The following is a 16,674-nucleotide window of genomic DNA, read 5'->3' on the forward strand; positions in this document are numbered from 1 at the left end:
GTGGTGCAGAACACTGCTAAGCTTAAGCTGAAATGTTACCTAGTACGTGCCTTGGGTGAGAATGGTCAGAGCTCTCTCATTAAGAACTTCAGCCAGAACCCTCAAGCTGTTTCTGATCAAGTGAGAAAATAACTTTGTGGGTTAATTCCTTGAGCATCTGTGGTGTCCGTGAACTTTGGAAGAGGGCCTTGCGTGTTGACTTTTGTCTCAGATCTTTAGTGCTGACCAGATCATGGCTAAAAAAGACCTGATCAGCAGGTAAATGTTGTCTTGTGAGAGCAAGTAATGCTCCTGTGGTCAAGGCAGTTAAATTACACCCTGGAGAACTGTATTTTCTCCCTGCTCTGCATTCTTTCTATCACTGCGAAATTCCATCATAATTCCCGAGATAATGGCTGCAATTTCACATCTTCTGCATGACCCATGTGAACCTTAAGTGTGGTTTGTAGGAGAGCTGAGCAACACAATTGCTGCTGAAGCCACTGTGAACTCTTCTCTGAACACTGATAAAGTTCTTCGTAGGGTCCATTTTCTGCCTGCCGTATCTCAGAGTGGGCCCTCAAAACTGTCGTATTCTTTCAATCAGAGCATCGTTTCCTCAAAATCATCAGAAAAATGGGAAATCAACACGTCCTTGGTAACCATCTGTTGTGTAAAACCGGATGGATGGAAAAGCCTGTAGTGAAAATTAATACTTTTTGCTTTCAGAGATGCTTCTGCATTCAGTTGGCGCTCTGTAGACAAGCCCTGGGCCACTTCTGGAATGCTTGAAGTACAATACTACTCTTATCCTTGCTGAGTTTTTCCCTTTGTGTCCTGCTCCAAGAGAGCCTATGCAGGAATCTGTTCCCCTGGGAAGCTTCGGGCTTCCGTATCATTTGTCTTTTGCCTGCCTGAACTGCTCTAATACTGTTAATTGACCAAATGCCTTTTCTAATCCCTTGTAGATCTGCCACAGCAAAAGTGGAGAGATCAACCCTATGAAGGTAGCTAATCTGGTGAAGGCATATGTGGAAAAGTACAAACATATGAGGAAACATAAGAAATGTGATGGTGAAGATACACGTGAAGTGGAAAACTGAGAGCAAGCCTCAGCCAGCATGACTTGGACTGAATTTATTCTGGTTGCAAACACTAGGCCAGAGGGAATATAGATCTGCAGTTTCATCTCATTTGAAAATAAAGTGCAGAGAAACAAGATTATATTAGGACTTACCTGCAGAACCTTCTTTCGATTTGTTTCCATATGGGAATGAACTTCGTTTTTTTTGTTTTGTTTTGTTTTTTGGATTACCTACAGATGTAGAACTAAATAACAATCAGATGCCTCAGACCAGCAGAGTAATTCGAGGGGAAACACAGAAGAGATTAATGTTTGGGACTCCCGGATTGCTTCAGTTTTCAGGGTTACTTTGATCACATTTTTGGGCTGTGCACCTGTCTTGCTAGAAGTTTGAAACTGGACACCACTTTTCATATACAGTATATTGCAAGCTGTATACTGTTGCCCTTGTGTTTATTTATCAAAATATGATTGTCTTTAGAAACTTCTGATTTAATACTTGAAATGTTGTATTTTTAGCCTGTTTGATGGTGAGCGAAGCTTTACTCGCTCTCTCATTTGGGGATTGCAGAAATGAGCTAACCTTTATAAACCGACTTCAGAAACACTGCTCAAGCTGTGGTGTTTATTTACATTCTGTTGGAAGTATCTTGTTAGTGAGAAGTTCAGTTTTGGGGTGGGAGAGTGTGTTGCACTTCTGTAAATAATGCACTGATGGCTGGTTTTGTGTCTGCCTTTCAGGAAAAACAAACAGGAAAAAAAAAAAAAAAAACAAAAACAAAACAAAAAGCAAGCCTTGTGAATTTTCAGTAACAAGCTGGAGGGAGAAGGTTGAACTGATGTACAAAGCAGAAATGTGACAGAATTCTTTATAAAGTTATTTTGAATGGTTTTAGTCCTATAGCAGGTGTCATTTGTTTGTCTTACAGCTGCCTCTTGCCCTGGCTGTTCTGTGCAATCCTGCACCCATAGCTCTTGCGTAAGGGATGTTTTCCTATCAGGAAGCAAAGGAGTCCCGCACACGTACTGACATCACCTTGCTTTCTTTGAAAGCACTCCTGGTCCACACCTACTGCAGAGCGATTCACCTTTTAACTGATCATGAAATAATCACTTACAAACAAATTCAGCACCTTTGAACCTGACAAAAACCATTATTCCCCATCTAGCCGCGTTGGGGATAAGACATCTAACAGGGAAGCTGAAGAGAAACCCAGTAAGTCACAACTTAGAAACTGGCTTTCCCTTCAACGGGAACTGAATGTACGTGGCCTGTTGGCCCCGATGGCAGCGGCGTGTTACTGAGGGCTTTCCTGACCTCCTGGAGTGAGTCCACTTGGGAACTGCCCTCCTCAAGGATAGTCTTGCTGCTTCTCTTCAAAGAGAAAACAATAAGGCTCCCTAGGATGAGTTGTTTTGTTTTGTTATTTTTTATTTGTTTGGGCTTTTTTCCTGGCAAATGTAGGAAAACTCCCAAACAGCAAGGCCTTTGAGCCCTTGCTGGCATTCCTAACTTTCTGGTGAACTCTGATTTCGACTGTAAGATTTTTAGTCTGTATGCTGTAATTTTGGCTGTGGTTCCAAGTAGCTGTTTTGGGGGACTTTATTTTATTTAAACAAGACAAACCCATATACCAGTACTGTCGGGACTGGCAAAACATTTCGCTCCCATCGTTCACCATCCTACAGCTGTGTTTATGGATGAGCCTGGAGCGTTTTGAAGTTGATCTTCCTTGGCTCTGCTTCCTATGTGAAAGTGCAGCCTGAACAGAGTCTAGGGGTTTTTGATAACTTGGGGCTTGCTTTGAAGGTTTTGGAACAAAGGCTCACTGAGACCGCAAAAGGAGAGCGGGAAGAGGAGCTTTAGATTTAAAGCTACACTTGTAGCTAGAATATATACCTAGCAGATGGGTGTGGGGTTGTAAATACAGACACTGCTGATACGTTTCTTGACAAAGTTCAGAAATTTTTATGGCACTGCTGGCACAAGAACAGGAGAATGTGATCTAGTTGTGAATTGGACACCTTTGGATGTATCGGAGGAGCAATTCTAGAATAACGTGCCTGCGTGAGTGGAAAAAGGTAGGAGGTGTGAAAAACAAACCTTGGCCAAATAATAGAAGCAACTACACTTGACAGGAAGAAAACATCAGTCTGTTTTGTTCCTCAGACTGATTCGCTGCTTTAAATTCTTGGTTGGTGTTAGCCTTGAACTAGCAGTAAAGATAACAGCCTGTTGCCAGATATATTAGGAGTGCATATACTGTAAGGACTCTTAAATTTCAGTTACCTCCGCACCTGCCATTGCCTGGAGGAACAATGAAGCTAAGAACTGTACTTTCTGCATGAGCTTTCCCCTGGAGTTACACGAACAAGAGTAATACTGGTTCTTTCATTTGGTCTAACATTAACAATAAATCCAGCTCAGTGTCAGCTGCCCCTTGGGAGAGGCAATGAGCGACGTGCTTCAAAATGCCTCTTCTGGCATGTTCTAGAAAGCAGCTTTTCTTGTATACTGTTTGCATTCATTTTTTGCTCTTTTTTTCTCTATCTGGTTGACCCTCTTGGATCAGGTGCTGCCACCTGTTTAAGAGAAGAAATCTTATTTAACGTGTCCTTTCCCTCCTCCGCAACACCAGTGGTAACACCAGAAGCTCCTTTAGCAGAGGCAGGGAGGCCGCTGTTTGACTCGGGAGCTACTCTGCCACCACCTTTGTCTCGTAGGTGACCTCCAGAGCTGCTTTCGGGACACGGCCCTGCTGCCTGGCTGCTTGGGAGATGCTCTGGGGACAGATGGAGGAGGAGAGGGTGGGGTTCCCGGGCAGAGCACGGGGAGGCGGGGAGCGAGGGGAGAGGAGGAAACGAAAGGGGCAGGCGGAGCGACCGGGAGGACCCAGCCGATGCCACAGCCGCTGCCACGCCGCGGGGCCATGGCCATGGCCCAGCCCAGAGCCTGTGAGTAGCTGCCCCGGCTCCTCGCTGCTCTGCCCTGGAGCCGTGGCGGGAGCCCCTGGGGCTTGGCCAGTGGTGCTGGAGGAGAGACCGGGCGTTTGGGAGAGGGTGAAAGCTTGCTATCCTGCTGGGCTCGTCGCGTGCCCCAGGTTTAGGTGGTGATGCTGCGAACGGATGACGAGTCGGCCCTGAGCAGGATGCTTTGCGCAAGGGGATGCTATGCTCAGCGTCAGCTGGTGAGGAAGTGAAACGAGGGAGAGGAAAGCAAAGCTGGACCTGTTTTGTTCTAGTGCCGTCTGATCCCCATCCCACACCTTCCCGGCAGACCTCTCTGCTCTAAACACCCTCTTCTTGGGGATGTTGTCGACCATCACCAAGTCCCTTCTCGTGCGCCCTGTCCCACAGGGGAGCGCGCCGGCCCTGCGGTGCTCTCCCAGGGCTGGGAGCATCTCTGCGGGGAATTGCAGCGTGCGTCTGGAGCAGGGGAAGGATGTGAGAGAGGAAGTGTCTGAACTCCCCAGCCCCGGCCTCAACGCCTCTCCCTGGCCGCTCTCGAGTGCTGAGGGTGGGCTGGGTGAGTTATCTGGGGAGCAGCTCTCCTCCCGGCGCCGGCTCTGCCCTGCCAGCCCACTGCTGGGCTTAGAAACCTGATGGTTTCGGGGTAGATGCCTCTGTGGCTCGAGCTCTCGCAGTGCTTTAATGAGGGCAAATCTGTTCACGTGGCACGTGGGCTACAGGCCAACGTTTGGCGAGCACCGTTTCTTCCTGCGCCTCCAGGCCCAGCCGAGATCCTTTTGCCTCAGCTTTGGTTCCTCTCTTGAAAGGACACAGGCGCTGCTCAAGCAGCAGCTGTGGTCACACGGTTCCACAAGCTCCTGGGTTTTGCTTTTGCTTTGCCTTGCTGGCCAAAACGATCCCAGAGTCGCGCAGAGCTCAAGGGGAAAGAACAGCCTGCAAACCGGAGGGTGAAGGTTTCTCTTAACCGCCTTCCCTGTCCCATGTGTCCAGGTCGGGAGCGGGAGGAGGGTTTGTGTGAAGTGACTCTCTCTACCCAGCGGCTGCGTGTGCTGCCCCCGGCAGTCCTGAGCAACCCCGCGCTGGAGAGCCTTGACCTCGACAGGAACAAGCTCAGGAGCATCACTGGCATTTCTAAGCTTCGCAACCTGAAGAAGCTGATAGTGTCCAAGAACGAGATTGTGGACTTTCCCAATGAAATCCGGAGCCTGGTCTGTTTAGAGAAGCTTGAGCTGAATCAGAACCAAATCCGGGTGATCCCAGAGGGGGTTTTCTCCCATCTCCCCAGGCTTAAACACTTGCGGCTGAACAACAACCGTCTTGGTGCCCTCCCCAGGGACCTGGCAGCTTGTCAAGGCAGCCTCCAGTACCTCAACATCTCCAACAACCTGTTCCGGACCTTCCCCCAGCCTGTCCTGCAGCTGGCACGCTTACAGGAGCTCCATGTGCAGAATAATGCCCTTCGCCAGCTCCCCAAGGAGCTCTTCCAGAGCCAGTCCCTGAAAATGTTCAAAGCCAATGGAAACCCCCTCCGGGAGCCGCCCAGTGAAGTGTGTGCTGGTGGCATCCAGCAGATCCAGAATTACTTCAACCAGCTTCAACACAGTTCAGGGCAGGAGGATAAGAGGGTCAAGACCATGTTCCTGGGGGCCTCGCTGGCAGGGAAGTCCACCATCTGCAAAAGCCTGAAGCAAGGGCAAACCAAACTGGTGCCCAAGGAAGAGCGAACGGTTGGGATAGAGATCAGTGAGTTCCGGATCGAGGACTTCACGTTTCTCTTCTGGGATTTCGCTGGCCAGCTGGAGTACTACATGACTCACCATGTCTTCATCACCCCACAGGCGCTTGTCATCCTTGTCATCAATCTCCACATGTAAGTGCTGAGCTGGTTTGGATTCAAAGTGGAGTGGGAGAAGAAAAAAAAAAAAAAAAAAAAAAAGGGGGTTGAGGAAGCTTTCCTTGCACAGGTTCACACCATTTCCATTGGACCTCAATGCCTGGTCTTTTCACTTCACCTCACCGCTGGAGTAGCTAGTTCTCCCTCTCCTTTTTGCAGAGCACTTTTAATTAAGCCACTAGATCTGTCATCACCTTACTGAGGTTCTCTGTTATGAGGCGTTAGAGGAGCAGTAACTCCTCATTGATCCCCATCTAAACGTCTTTGCTTTCTGCCTAGGAAGTACCCCTACGAGTCTCCCTGTATCTTGTGGTGTTCCCCGAACGTGGAGGGAACATCGGGCTTGGGCTTTGTGGTACAGAGGGATGCTCCCATCCAACACCAGGGACACACTCCGCTACACCCAATAGCTTAAACTGGCTTAGCTTAAGGATGGGAAACTTAAGGACAAGCTTGGATACAGCCCATGAAGTCTTAGGAGAGCTGAGCTCCTCTCCAGTAAGCCCTTGGGACAGCACAGGGTGCATGGTCAGGCCTGTGCCGGTGGAATTTGACTGGAGATCTTTGAGGCTTAGACGTCAATTTGGGATTTCCTTTCTCTCCCTCCCCAGGTACCAAGCTAACGACAAGACTTTCAAGGAGCTCGTTGGTTTCTGGATCAACAACTTGTTCATGCGAGTCCCGAACTCGGTGGTGCTCCCCGTGGGAACCCATGTGGACTGCTGCCAGGAGGAGGAGGTGGAGGAGAAGAGGCATGACATCATGGCCAAGATCGAGGCCATGCTGGTGGAGAGAAAGAGCAACCTCACTCACTTCATCGAAAACCTGGAGGGCATCGAGGAGCCCGAGTTTTACGTGGACCAGTGGGAGAGGCTGAAGGAGATGGAGAGCTGCACATTAACCGTAGGGCTGAGATTTTCGTGGTTTCTTGCTGCCTGTGGTCACCCTGCTGTCTCTGGCAGCCCGGCAGGCTACTGGTGACAGTTAACGGGTGCTAATGGATCAGGCTGCTACTGCAGCCACTCCCCGGGGCTGGGGTGGACATGGTAACCCCTGGCTGCGACCTGCTGGGTCCTTGTCCCTGCTCGGTGATGGGCATCTCCTCCTGTGGCTTGTAGCAAGTGCCTGGGGAGGAGTGTGAGGGAGCATTTACCATCCCCAGGCGCTTTTCCAGGAACTGCTGCGGAACAAAAGTGTGAGGGAAGTGCCCTCCGAAGCTGAGCCAGCGGTGTGTCCCATCCTTGGCAATAGGTCCCTCCTTTACCTTGCACGGTTCTCTGGATGTCCTTTTGGCAGGTGTATGCTTTCTCTCTTCCAGATCTTAAACTTAGTTGCTGTCAACTGCACGGATGACCGCGACATCAAAAAACTCGAGGCCACGATTCTGGAGCACGTAAAGAATGAGGAGCTTTTCCCCGAGGTTGTTCGAGTGCTGCCGCCCGTCTACAGGCAGGTGGAAGCTGCCATCGTAGATATCGCACAGAGCGAGGAGATGGCAGACCACGGTGAGTAGTCCCCCCAGCCCTTGGACCCCCCCCCACACCACACCACCCCCCCCCTCCCGGGGGGGACCTGCCGTCCTCGCAGCTGGGACGGGCTCGCCGGTGCTTTCGGCACCTTCTGGCCCCGCTGAGGTGGTGGCAGGGTCGCTGCTGAAGGCCTTGCAGTGTTACTGCTGGAGCATTAATCGCCACCACTCAGCTCTGTCGGTGTGAGCGTCTGCCCCCAAGGCAAGCGCTGAGGGAAAAGCGCAGAAAGCCCGAGCGTGTCTTCGCCAGGAGGCTCTGCCAACACCTACCACCCGCTGGCTGGAGGCGCCCTGACCTGGCCGCTTTGTCCAGTTCGGTTCTTTCCAGCAAATGTTTTTCTTTCCCCCCCTTTGCCCTGTACAAGCAATCTTTGCGGGAAGGAGCTCCGCAGCTTTCATGCTTCTGCCTGGTTTCCAAACCCACGTCCTGCTAACTTTATTTAATGGCCCCTACCCCTCCCTAGCCCCGTCCCCGTGTCCCCTGTGACGAGCAGGCAGCCCCGGCTCCTCACTTACATACCTAAAGCAGGTATGAGCACCACCAGCGCCCGGTGTCACCTCTGGCTCCCCTGGCCACTGTAGGGTTAGAGGACGAGGAGCAAGTGCTTTTCTTTTGTGGCGATAAACCAGGTTTTGTTACCTGTCCTGCTGCGTGACTAAGCGACAATCGGGTTTAACTGTCAAGCTGAGGTTTTCTGGCTGGAAACAAAGGAGCTCTTTCAAACAACGAAAAAAAACCCCCAGTATTAGCCCCATTTTTCAGCTGCTCGGTTGAGGCGCTGACAGGCTGTTGGCACCGCTGAGGCAAGGTAAGACTGCGGGAGCTGCAGGGTGGCAGTGGGGCCACTGAGGATGGGCAAAGCATTTTGGGCCACAGCCACCTATCGTCGCTACCCCAGGGAGGGCAGTGGGTGACACTGGGTGCTGCTGGTGTTTGTGGGCTCTCTAAAGCACCCGCCTTGGAATGCTGGTGTCCGGGAGATACGTGCCGAGCTCCCACATCTCCCTCTAGGCATGATGGACCTCCAGTACCTGCTCTGCAAACTCTCCGAGTGCGAACACCTGGCCAACCTGGGCAAAGAGCTTCTCCAGGACATCTTGCGGTATCTCCACCGCATCGGGCTTGTCGTGTGGTATGAGGAAATCAAGCACCTGGAAAGCACTGTTTTTCTCCAGCCCACCTTCCTAATAACTATGTTCAAGGTGAGTGTGGGGGTCGGGACCGTCTCCTCTGCAGGGCCCACGCTCTGCAGCTTTGCTGGGCTCCTCTCACTGCCGCCTCTTCTCCCAGCTCCTTGTGAGGTACCGCTTGGCCCAGCAGCTCGAGAGCATCTCTGTGGAGACGCTGATCGGGGAACACGCCACCATCAGAGACAGGTCCAACTGGGTGCAGACCTTCAAGTCAAAGGCAATGCTGTGCCACCAGGCCGTGCGTGCCCTGGTGAAGCACCAGCTCTGTTCAGAAGGGATGCGGGACATCTTTGAGGAAATCATGGGACACAGGCCCCACCGAGGGAGAGGGAAGCTCTTCAGCCTCCTGGAGCACTTTGAGCTCTGTCTGGAGGTGAGACACACCGAAGCACTCAACCCCCAGGCCAGTGAGTTTGTGCCTGGGAAGCCGTGGGAGACAACGCGGGGCCAAGGCGAGACCTGGTACTTGTTCCCAACCTATCTGAACCAGACCGAAGAGGTCTCCGAGGTGTGGGGAGGGGATCACCCTGAGGACCTCCACATCCGTGCCTACTTCTCACCCGAAATACCTGAGGGTTTCTTCCAGAGGTAAGCGGTGGCTTCCAGCCCTCGATGAGGTTGCGCGGTTCAGGATTTGCTCGGCGTAGCACCAGTGTGACCGTCAGCAAGCTCTCAGCTGTTGAGTCTGCATCGGCTGAGGCATGAAGCCAGGACTTGGGAGAGCAGGGTGGCTTCTCTGCTCTGCCACCGACTCGGGGGCCCTGGGTGAACCACTTCAACGCTCGCCGCCTGGATGTGAGCAAGGACCACACGTGGTTCAGCTTTTATCCGGGGTGGGTTTTGGCTAGTCTGTGCCCATCCAGGCAGTCAGAGGTCTCCCAGTCCCCCCACCCCGAGGATGGTCCAGTTTCTCAGAGCGCTGGGACTGTTCCAGTTTCTAAAAGGTCTCCTGTCCTTGTGGGGTTACTGACTTGTGGCCAGAGTTTTATCCGATGGACAACTCTGGAAGCAGCTCTTGGCTTAAGAGGCTGCTCCTGCTGCTTGAGCTTTCGGTAGGGCAGGGTCCTCACCGGGTGTCTGTCCCTGTTTCTACTGAAATTAGGTTCATATTTTTCAAGTCCTCCTGGTGCCATGCCTTCTCCCGGTGCTAGAGATAAGCAGGGTGGAGGGTGGTGAAAGCTGTGGGCCATCTCCTTGCAGGTTCCTGGTGAAAGCTTGCTCCTTCTACTCCGCGCACTGGGTGGCCAAGGCAACCTGCCTGCTCATAAGCAATGGCAAACCTCTGCTGATAAAAGAGAATAACCAGAGGGCCTACAGCTACCTGGAGCTTCGGTGCAGAAAGCCGGCAGGAAGGACAGGTAAGGATCCCTGGTCCTTATTTCATGTCTCCCAACCACATGTCTTCTTCATAGCTCTCCCCTGCCACCTCCACCCCTCTGGGCAGAGTGTCCCAGGAGCCTCTGCCACATGTCCTAGTCTGGCCAGGGTCTACCAGCAGTTCAATCAAAGATTTCCCCTTTCTCCATGCAACCTGGTCAGGAGTCCTCTCAAGGTATTACATGAAAGTGGAAAGTCAAGTTTTCAGTCTTCTCATGGCGCAAATCCTTCCCCATAAGGTCCCAGCAGAGTCCAGTCTCAGACTGGGTCTCCAAGTGATAAGCAGAAGGGCCATCCGAGTTGGGGAGCTCTCCCAACATATCTTTAAATGCCCTTTGGAGGCTGATGGGCCTTGGTTAACTTGAGAAACGGAGCCGGTCCGACCGTTCTGGCTGTGGTCTGGCGGGCTGGCAGCGCCGCGTGCGCCACCACAGCCTCTCCTGGACCGCTGCCCTTGGGTGGCCGTGAGTAAGCCAGGCATTCTCCTTTTGCCTGGAAGGTTTCCAGTTCGCCTGGGACTTCCTCATGGCGGTTGTGTTCATCGTCCAGAAGCTCGCCGAGAAGTGGCCGGGGCTGCACGTGTGCGTGAAGACCCCCTGCCGAACAGCCGGCTGTCCCGCGGAGCTCATCTGGCCAGACATGGACGGCACAAACACGGCGTACGTACACCCTGCGCCCCTCCGAGCCAGTGGCTGCAGCCGGGGGGGCGCTCCCGAAAGGCTGGTGGAGCCGGTCGGCTTCTAAAAGCCAGGTGAAATTCGTTGGGAATCTCCCCAGGCGCTACATTGCCCATCTCCTGACCGCAGCAGCCCGGGTCCCGCGCAGTGTTAGCGTTCACCTGGGTGGGAAATTCGGGCACGGAAAGGTAGGTGAAAAAGTTGAGACTTGTGGGGCTCTGGCACATCGTGTCCACTCTGGCCAGGTGCCCACATGGCTCCTGTTTCGTGAAGAGCTGAAGGTGCTCGGGCACCTGGGAGAGCAGCAGCCGTCCCAGCGATGGCAGGAGCTCGGGTCAGGGTAGAAAGAAGGAGCCTTTTCCATCGCCTTGGCGTCGTCTTCCATGGGAAGTGCCAAGGGCAGCTCCCGCTCCTCCTTCTTAGGGCTTTTTCCTCCACAGGACGAAGGAGGACGTTAAAACCTGTGGGACGTGCGGGCACCGCTTTGGTGCAGAGCTGCTCCTGCCCAAAGGTGAGCCCGACAGTCTCGGGTTTGCGCCGCAACAGCACTCAGGAGGGAGGAGGGCCGAGGGTTTCGAGGTGCTGATGGTGTCCCCCCCCCACCCCCCCCAGTGCCCAGGCAGCTGGAGGAGCCCCCAGCACAGCCCCCTGCTCACTATTACGTGACAAGCTACGGGACCACCACCTTCGGGCACAGCACCATCCATGTCAACCGGCAGGTAAGGAGGCTGTCACCTCCCCCGGGCCAGGGTCCAGCGCCGGGGGCCAGGCTCTTCTCCCCTCACTCCTGAAATGGGGGGGGGGGGGGGGGGTGGGGTGGTGGTGGTGGTGGTGGTGCAGCTGCTCCCAGCCCAGGGAGGGGACACCCCACCTCCGGGCAGCACTCCGGTTACCACGCTGCTCTCCGAGAGGCCACCACTGCGCCGCAGAGCTCGGCTCCGCGCGCTCCGTGTTGTAGCTACTGCCTTATTTTTCCCAGAACATCTCAAGTGAGTAACTCTGGGCCAGCGGGGAGGCGCTCGCCACTTGAAGAAAGAAGAATTATTTTTGTTTAGCTAAAGCCCTGATGTCTTCGGCACGCTTTGCTTGCAAGTCATGTTTGCAGCCTTAGCGCCTAGAACTAAATGCATCAATAAATGCTGTCCCTTCGCTTGTGGGTGGTCACCTCATGTTCACAGCTGTAAGGGGGGGGGGGGGAAGGTGCTGATAAACGCGCCCGTATGAGCCTGCTGCCAGCGAGGGCTTCGCTGGGACAAGGCTGGCCAGGGCCCCCCATGGTTCTGGGAGTGGGGGGGGAAAGGTCTCGGACTGAGGGTGGGGGCAGACGTCCAGGCAACATCAGCAAGCAGGAAGCGCCTTTCTATATGCGTATATTTAAACTTAGAAAACTTAAGAAAATAAATCTGTAAATGACCAGGCTCCACGAAAACACGTTAGCAGCTGATGGAGGGGAAAAGCAACATGCCAGCTCCAGGACCGGCCAGTGAAACTTCTTGGGGTTGGGGGAGCAGAGGAGGAAAGGACCCCACCATAGGTATCCCCTCGTGGAGTTCCTGGGAGGATGCTGGTTTGCACAGCCCCCGATGCCCACTGGACCCCGCGGGCTGGTGCCTGTCCCCGGGGGCCACGGGGAGCTGGGGGGGGGCTCAGTCTATCTGCATGTTCCACTGCTCGATGAGCTCGAAGAGGCTGAAGGAGTCGGAGAGCTGCAGGCTGACGGTGCTGCTGTCGAGGGAGGAGGCTCCCTCCCGCAGCACCTGATTGTACCAGTACTCGCAGAACTTGGGCACCAGCTGTGGCAGCAAACCGGCAGGGTTAGGGGCAGGGGCAGGGTTAGGGGCAGGGGTAGCTCCCTGATGTGGCCACAACTCCCTGCACGGCCCCATCCTCCTGGAGCAGAGGAAAAAGGGGCACAGGGCCACCAGCCCCTAAGGGTCCCCAGCCCTGGGCAGCTGCCTCCCACCCCATCCTGCCCAGCCCCCAAGGGTCCCACGGCCCAGGCAGCTGCCCCTTGTTTAGGGGGTGGCCCTCCCTGGACTCCTGGCCCCCTCCATATTGTCCCTGCTCTCCAAGGGTTACCGTCCCTGGGCACCCAATTCCACCCCTCCCTGTCCCCAAGCCCCCAGATGTCCTGCTCCTTGGGCACCCAGCCCCCTCCATCGCCCCTGGTCTCCAAGTGTACCTCTTCCCCCCCGCCCCCAGTTTCCCCATCTCTCCCAGCCCCCAGGGTATCCCCTCCTTGGGCACTCAAAGCCCCATCTGCCCTGGACCCTGAGGGTCTCCCGTCTCAGGCATCCAGACACTCATCTTCCCTGACCCTTGAGGGTCCCCCCCTCCCTGGACCCTGAGGAACCACCATCTCCCCTGGACCCCAAGGATCTCCCTCCCTGGACCCTGAAACACCCCCCATCTCCTCGGGAGCCCAGGAGTCCCCCTCCCTGAGCATCCAGACGCCCACCTCCCTGAGACCCCAAGGGTCCCCTGCCTCGGCCACCCAGACCCCCATCTCCCCCTCCCTGGGCAGCAGTGGGGCAGGGGTGGGTGTTGGGCCCTGCACCTTGACCAGGATGAGCTTGGACTCCTTGGGCTTGGCCTTGGAGAAGGACTGCCCGAAGCAGAGGTAGATGGTGAAGTCAGGGGAGCGCTGCCTTTGGCGGTTGCGGAAGTCCCTCAGCTCTGCGAGAGGAGAGAGGGCTCAGTTTTGGGCTGAGCCTGGGGGGACACGGAGGGGCTGGGGGGGGGGTTCGGATGCTCGTGACATCCTGGCGCTGGTGCCCACAAGCCCCAACAACTAGGCCACCCCCTGCCCACCTGTGCAAAACTCGTTGAAGTCAAAGATGGGGGTTTCCTGGTCCCGGCAGAGCAGGTTGGGGGGGGGGTCCCCAGCGTCCTCGAGCTGCTGGGACAGGGCCCAGAAGACCCTGCACTTCTTCAGGCGGGTGGCGAAGAGCTTGCGGGCGCGCTGCTCCAGCTGCAGCCCCGCGCCACACAGCAGCTCCTCGGTGAAGCGCCGCTGCTTGCTGTCGGCCACCTCGGCGGGGCTGGGGAAGCGCACCAGGCGCCCGGGGCGCAGGGCCACCGCCGGGTCGGAGGGCTGGTACGCCAGCAGGCACTGGCTGCCCCCCACCTCCTCCTGGTGGAAGAGCTTCCCCCGGTAGTAGATGCTGACATCCAGGATGGGGATGATGCCATCTGCACCGGGCAGCGATCAGCGTCCCGCAAGCCCCAGTGCTCCCGCTCCCCAAAACACACCCCACACACCCCCCTCCCCAAGCATTATTAATAATTCTACCTACGCCTGCGTTATTACTAGCTGTTTGTACCTAGTGGTAAATAATAACCCTCACCTGTGCTCTCCTCTGGCAGCGGTGGCACAGGGCTGGCGGCGGGGGCGAAGAGCATCGCATCCCCCGGGGGGGCCAGGGGGCCCGTGACCCCCGGCGCGGGGCACGGCGGCGGCACGGCCCCTGCAGCGGGGAGCGGGCAGCGTCGGCACGGCGAGGCGGGGCGCAGCGGCACGGGGAGGGGGGGATTTGGCGTGGGGTGCGGGCAGCAGCGTCCCGGCCTCTTCCCCACCCCGTTCGGGGTGTTCCCACGCCCCGGGGGGGGGGGCGGGTCCTGCCCCACAGCACCCACCTCGCTCCTCCAGCAGCATGGGGGCCAGGGGGCTGTAGGCACCCAAGGGGGGCTGCTCCACAGCAGGCACCCATCGCTGAAACGCCGGCGCGGGGAGGCAGTCGTTTTGGCTGGGGTCTGGGTGAGGCTGGAGCAAGGTGTCCTGGTGGGGGGCGTCCCCTGCGGAGAAATCGCCGGTGGGGAGGGGCTGGGGGTCACCTACCCGTGGTGTCACCCACCCCGCACCCCGTGAGTGGGGCCGGTCTCACCTGCAGGTGCCCAGGATGGGTCCGAGGGGCCAAGGTCGCGGGCGGAGATGTCGCAGTGCTGCAGCACCCACTGCAGCTCCTCCAGCAGCGGGGGGTCGGGGGGGCTGGTGCTGCCTGGGGGCGGGGGGGTGGGGTGGGCACACTGGCTGGGAGGTCTCACAACCCCAAAACCAGCCCCAGCTCAGCCTATCAGGGTGGCGTTTGTTGTCACCACCACCCCCCCGCCTCCTAAAAAAATTGGGGGACCAGCCCCTACCTGGGGGAGCGATTTCTGAGGCCACATCTTGGGGGTTGAGCGCCAGCTGCAAAGAGAAGAGGGATGGGGTGTTACCGCTGTGGATGGGGGACACCCAGCCTCCCCCTGCCCCACGTTTCAGCCAGGTGCAGGGTTAGGGTTAGGGGTACCCCAAGGATGTGGGGGTGCAGTGCCTGAGCAGTGGCAGTGGGGGGACCCCACCCCGCCCAGCCCACCCCATTACCTGGGGCTGCTGGTGCAGCGGCTGCTGGTCTACCAGAGGGTCAGGGCTGCTGAAATCTCCCTCCTCGCCGTGCCAGAGGGCGGCTGGAAGGAGCGGGGTGAGTGGGGCACCCTGAGATCACCTGCGCCCCCCTCCCCGTGCCCCAACACAGACCCCCCCCACCCCCCATGGATGGGGCCAGGCTCACCTGGAGCGATGGCGAAGACCTTGTGGGGGTCGTCCCCACACTTGGAGCGGTCTTCCAGCAGCACGAACATGCGGGTGCTCCTCAAGGCACAGCGAAAGTTGGTCTTCCACTTGGCCGGGTCCTCGGGACATGCCTCGTACCGCCCGCTCGCCTTCGCCCAGGCCTGGGAGGGGCGGGGGGGTGAGGGTGGGGACCCTGGCTCCACCAGCACGGAGGTTGCAGGGATTCCGGGTCATCGTCCATTGTCCTGTCCCATCCTGCTTTGTCTGTGTCCGTCGTGTCTCCCTCCCCACCTCGCCCAGTTCCCGCATCCCACCCAGCTTGAAGACCTTGAGGTCGCTGCTGGTCAACCCTATCCCACCCACCTTGATGACCTCAACTTGCTGCCGGTGACACCCCATCCCACCCACCTCGAAGACCTCCAGGTCGCTGCTGGTGACCTCCCCCTCCATCCCACCCACCCTGAAGACCTCCAGGTCGCCGCTGGTGACCTCCCCCTCCATCCCACCCACCCTGAAGACCTCCAGGTCGCTGCTGGTGACCTCCCCCTCCATCCCACCCACCCTGAAGACCTCCAGGTCGCCGCTGGTGACCTCCCCCTCCATCCCACCCACCCTGAAGACCTCCAGGTCGCTGCTGGTGACCTCCCCCTCCATCCCACCCACCCTGAAGACCTCCAGGTCGCCGCTGGTGACCTCCCCCTCCATCCCCCTCCATCCCACCCACCTTGAAGACCTCCAGGTCGCTGCTGGTGACCTCCCCCTCCATCCCCCTCCATCCCACCCACCTTGAAGACCTCCAGGTCGCTGCTGGTGACATCCTTCCTAGCGTTGTGCTTCCAGGGGACGCGGAAGGCGCTGCGGGCCGGGTCGGTCCAGCACAGCCCCCGGTAGCTCCCGCTGCTGACGGCGCTCACCAGCCAGGGCCCGAACCGCAGCTTCTGCGCGTCCCTGCGGGCGTGGGGCGGTCACGGAGGTGGGGGGAGAACGGGACGGGACACCGGGGGCCACCCGCGGAGGGCGGCGCGGGGTGCTGGGGGGCCGCTTACCCTTCGTTCTGCAGCTCTGCCATGATGCCGCGGGGTGCCCGGTGCTGGGGCCGGGGGGGGGGAGCTCGGCCATCCCCCGCCCGGCCCTTTTATCCGCCCCCCGCCGGGTTCCTGGAAACCACGTGACCCTGCCGAAAGTGAAAGTGTCGCCAGTGGCCACCCCCCCCCACATACACACACCCCGTGCGGGGACACCCACACCCCCCACCCACACCCCCCCCAGCGATGCGCCCCGGGGGATCAGCGCGATCCGGCCCCCGGGGGCTGGGCTGGTGCCTGCGGAGCCCTACGCACCCCCCCCCCCCCCCCCCCCCCAATAACACTAATTAAAAAAATAAAAAATAAATCCAAATTTAAACCTTGCCTCACACCAGCG

General features: G+C 57.2%; 3 protein-coding genes across 7 annotated transcripts in view; 2 read left to right on the top strand and 1 right to left on the bottom strand.

The window, feature by feature from the left end:
* Positions 1–1,964, top strand: part of PHRF1 (PHD and ring finger domains 1) — a 32,498-nt gene extending 30,534 nt beyond the window's left edge. For all 5 annotated transcript variants that reach the window (XM_033003505.2, XM_033003506.2, XM_033003504.2 and 2 more), the window contains one exon: positions 948–1,964. In XM_033003505.2, coding sequence (XP_032859396.2) covers positions 948–1,082 — 135 coding nt within the window. In that variant the 3' untranslated portion in view covers positions 1,083–1,964. The remainder of the gene's footprint in view (positions 1–947) is intronic.
* Positions 1,965–3,768: 1,804 nt separating this feature from the next.
* LOC104361494 (malignant fibrous histiocytoma-amplified sequence 1 homolog) lies at positions 3,769–11,834 on the top strand. Its single transcript, XM_033003345.2, has 11 exons — positions 3,769–4,018; positions 5,024–5,903; positions 6,539–6,830; positions 7,246–7,432; positions 8,468–8,658; positions 8,747–9,234; positions 9,847–10,004; positions 10,523–10,682; positions 11,141–11,211; positions 11,313–11,419; positions 11,680–11,834. Exons 1-11 carry the CDS (start codon positions 3,964–3,966, stop codon positions 11,695–11,697), a joined length of 2,607 nt encoding a protein of 868 aa, XP_032859236.2. The 5' UTR covers positions 3,769–3,963; the 3' UTR covers positions 11,698–11,834.
* Positions 11,835–12,053: 219 nt separating this feature from the next.
* On the bottom strand, positions 12,054–16,425 carry IRF7 (interferon regulatory factor 7). The gene is made up of 11 exons (XM_042785093.1): positions 16,299–16,425; positions 16,038–16,200; positions 15,251–15,413; positions 15,064–15,146; positions 14,841–14,886; positions 14,585–14,698; positions 14,337–14,495; positions 14,048–14,167; positions 13,512–13,892; positions 13,258–13,376; positions 12,054–12,493 (listed from the first exon to the last, which is right to left on the bottom strand). Exons 1-11 carry the CDS (start codon positions 16,319–16,321, stop codon positions 12,347–12,349), a joined length of 1,518 nt encoding a protein of 505 aa, XP_042641027.1. The 5' UTR covers positions 16,322–16,425; the 3' UTR covers positions 12,054–12,346.
* Between the last annotated feature and the right edge of the window lie 249 nt (positions 16,426–16,674).

Source organism: Tyto alba, unplaced genomic scaffold (assembly GCF_018691265.1).
Source record: "Tyto alba isolate M040663 unplaced genomic scaffold, T.alba_DEE_v4.0 Super-Scaffold_8, whole genome shotgun sequence".
Taxonomy (NCBI): Eukaryota; Metazoa; Chordata; class Aves; order Strigiformes; family Tytonidae; genus Tyto; species Tyto alba.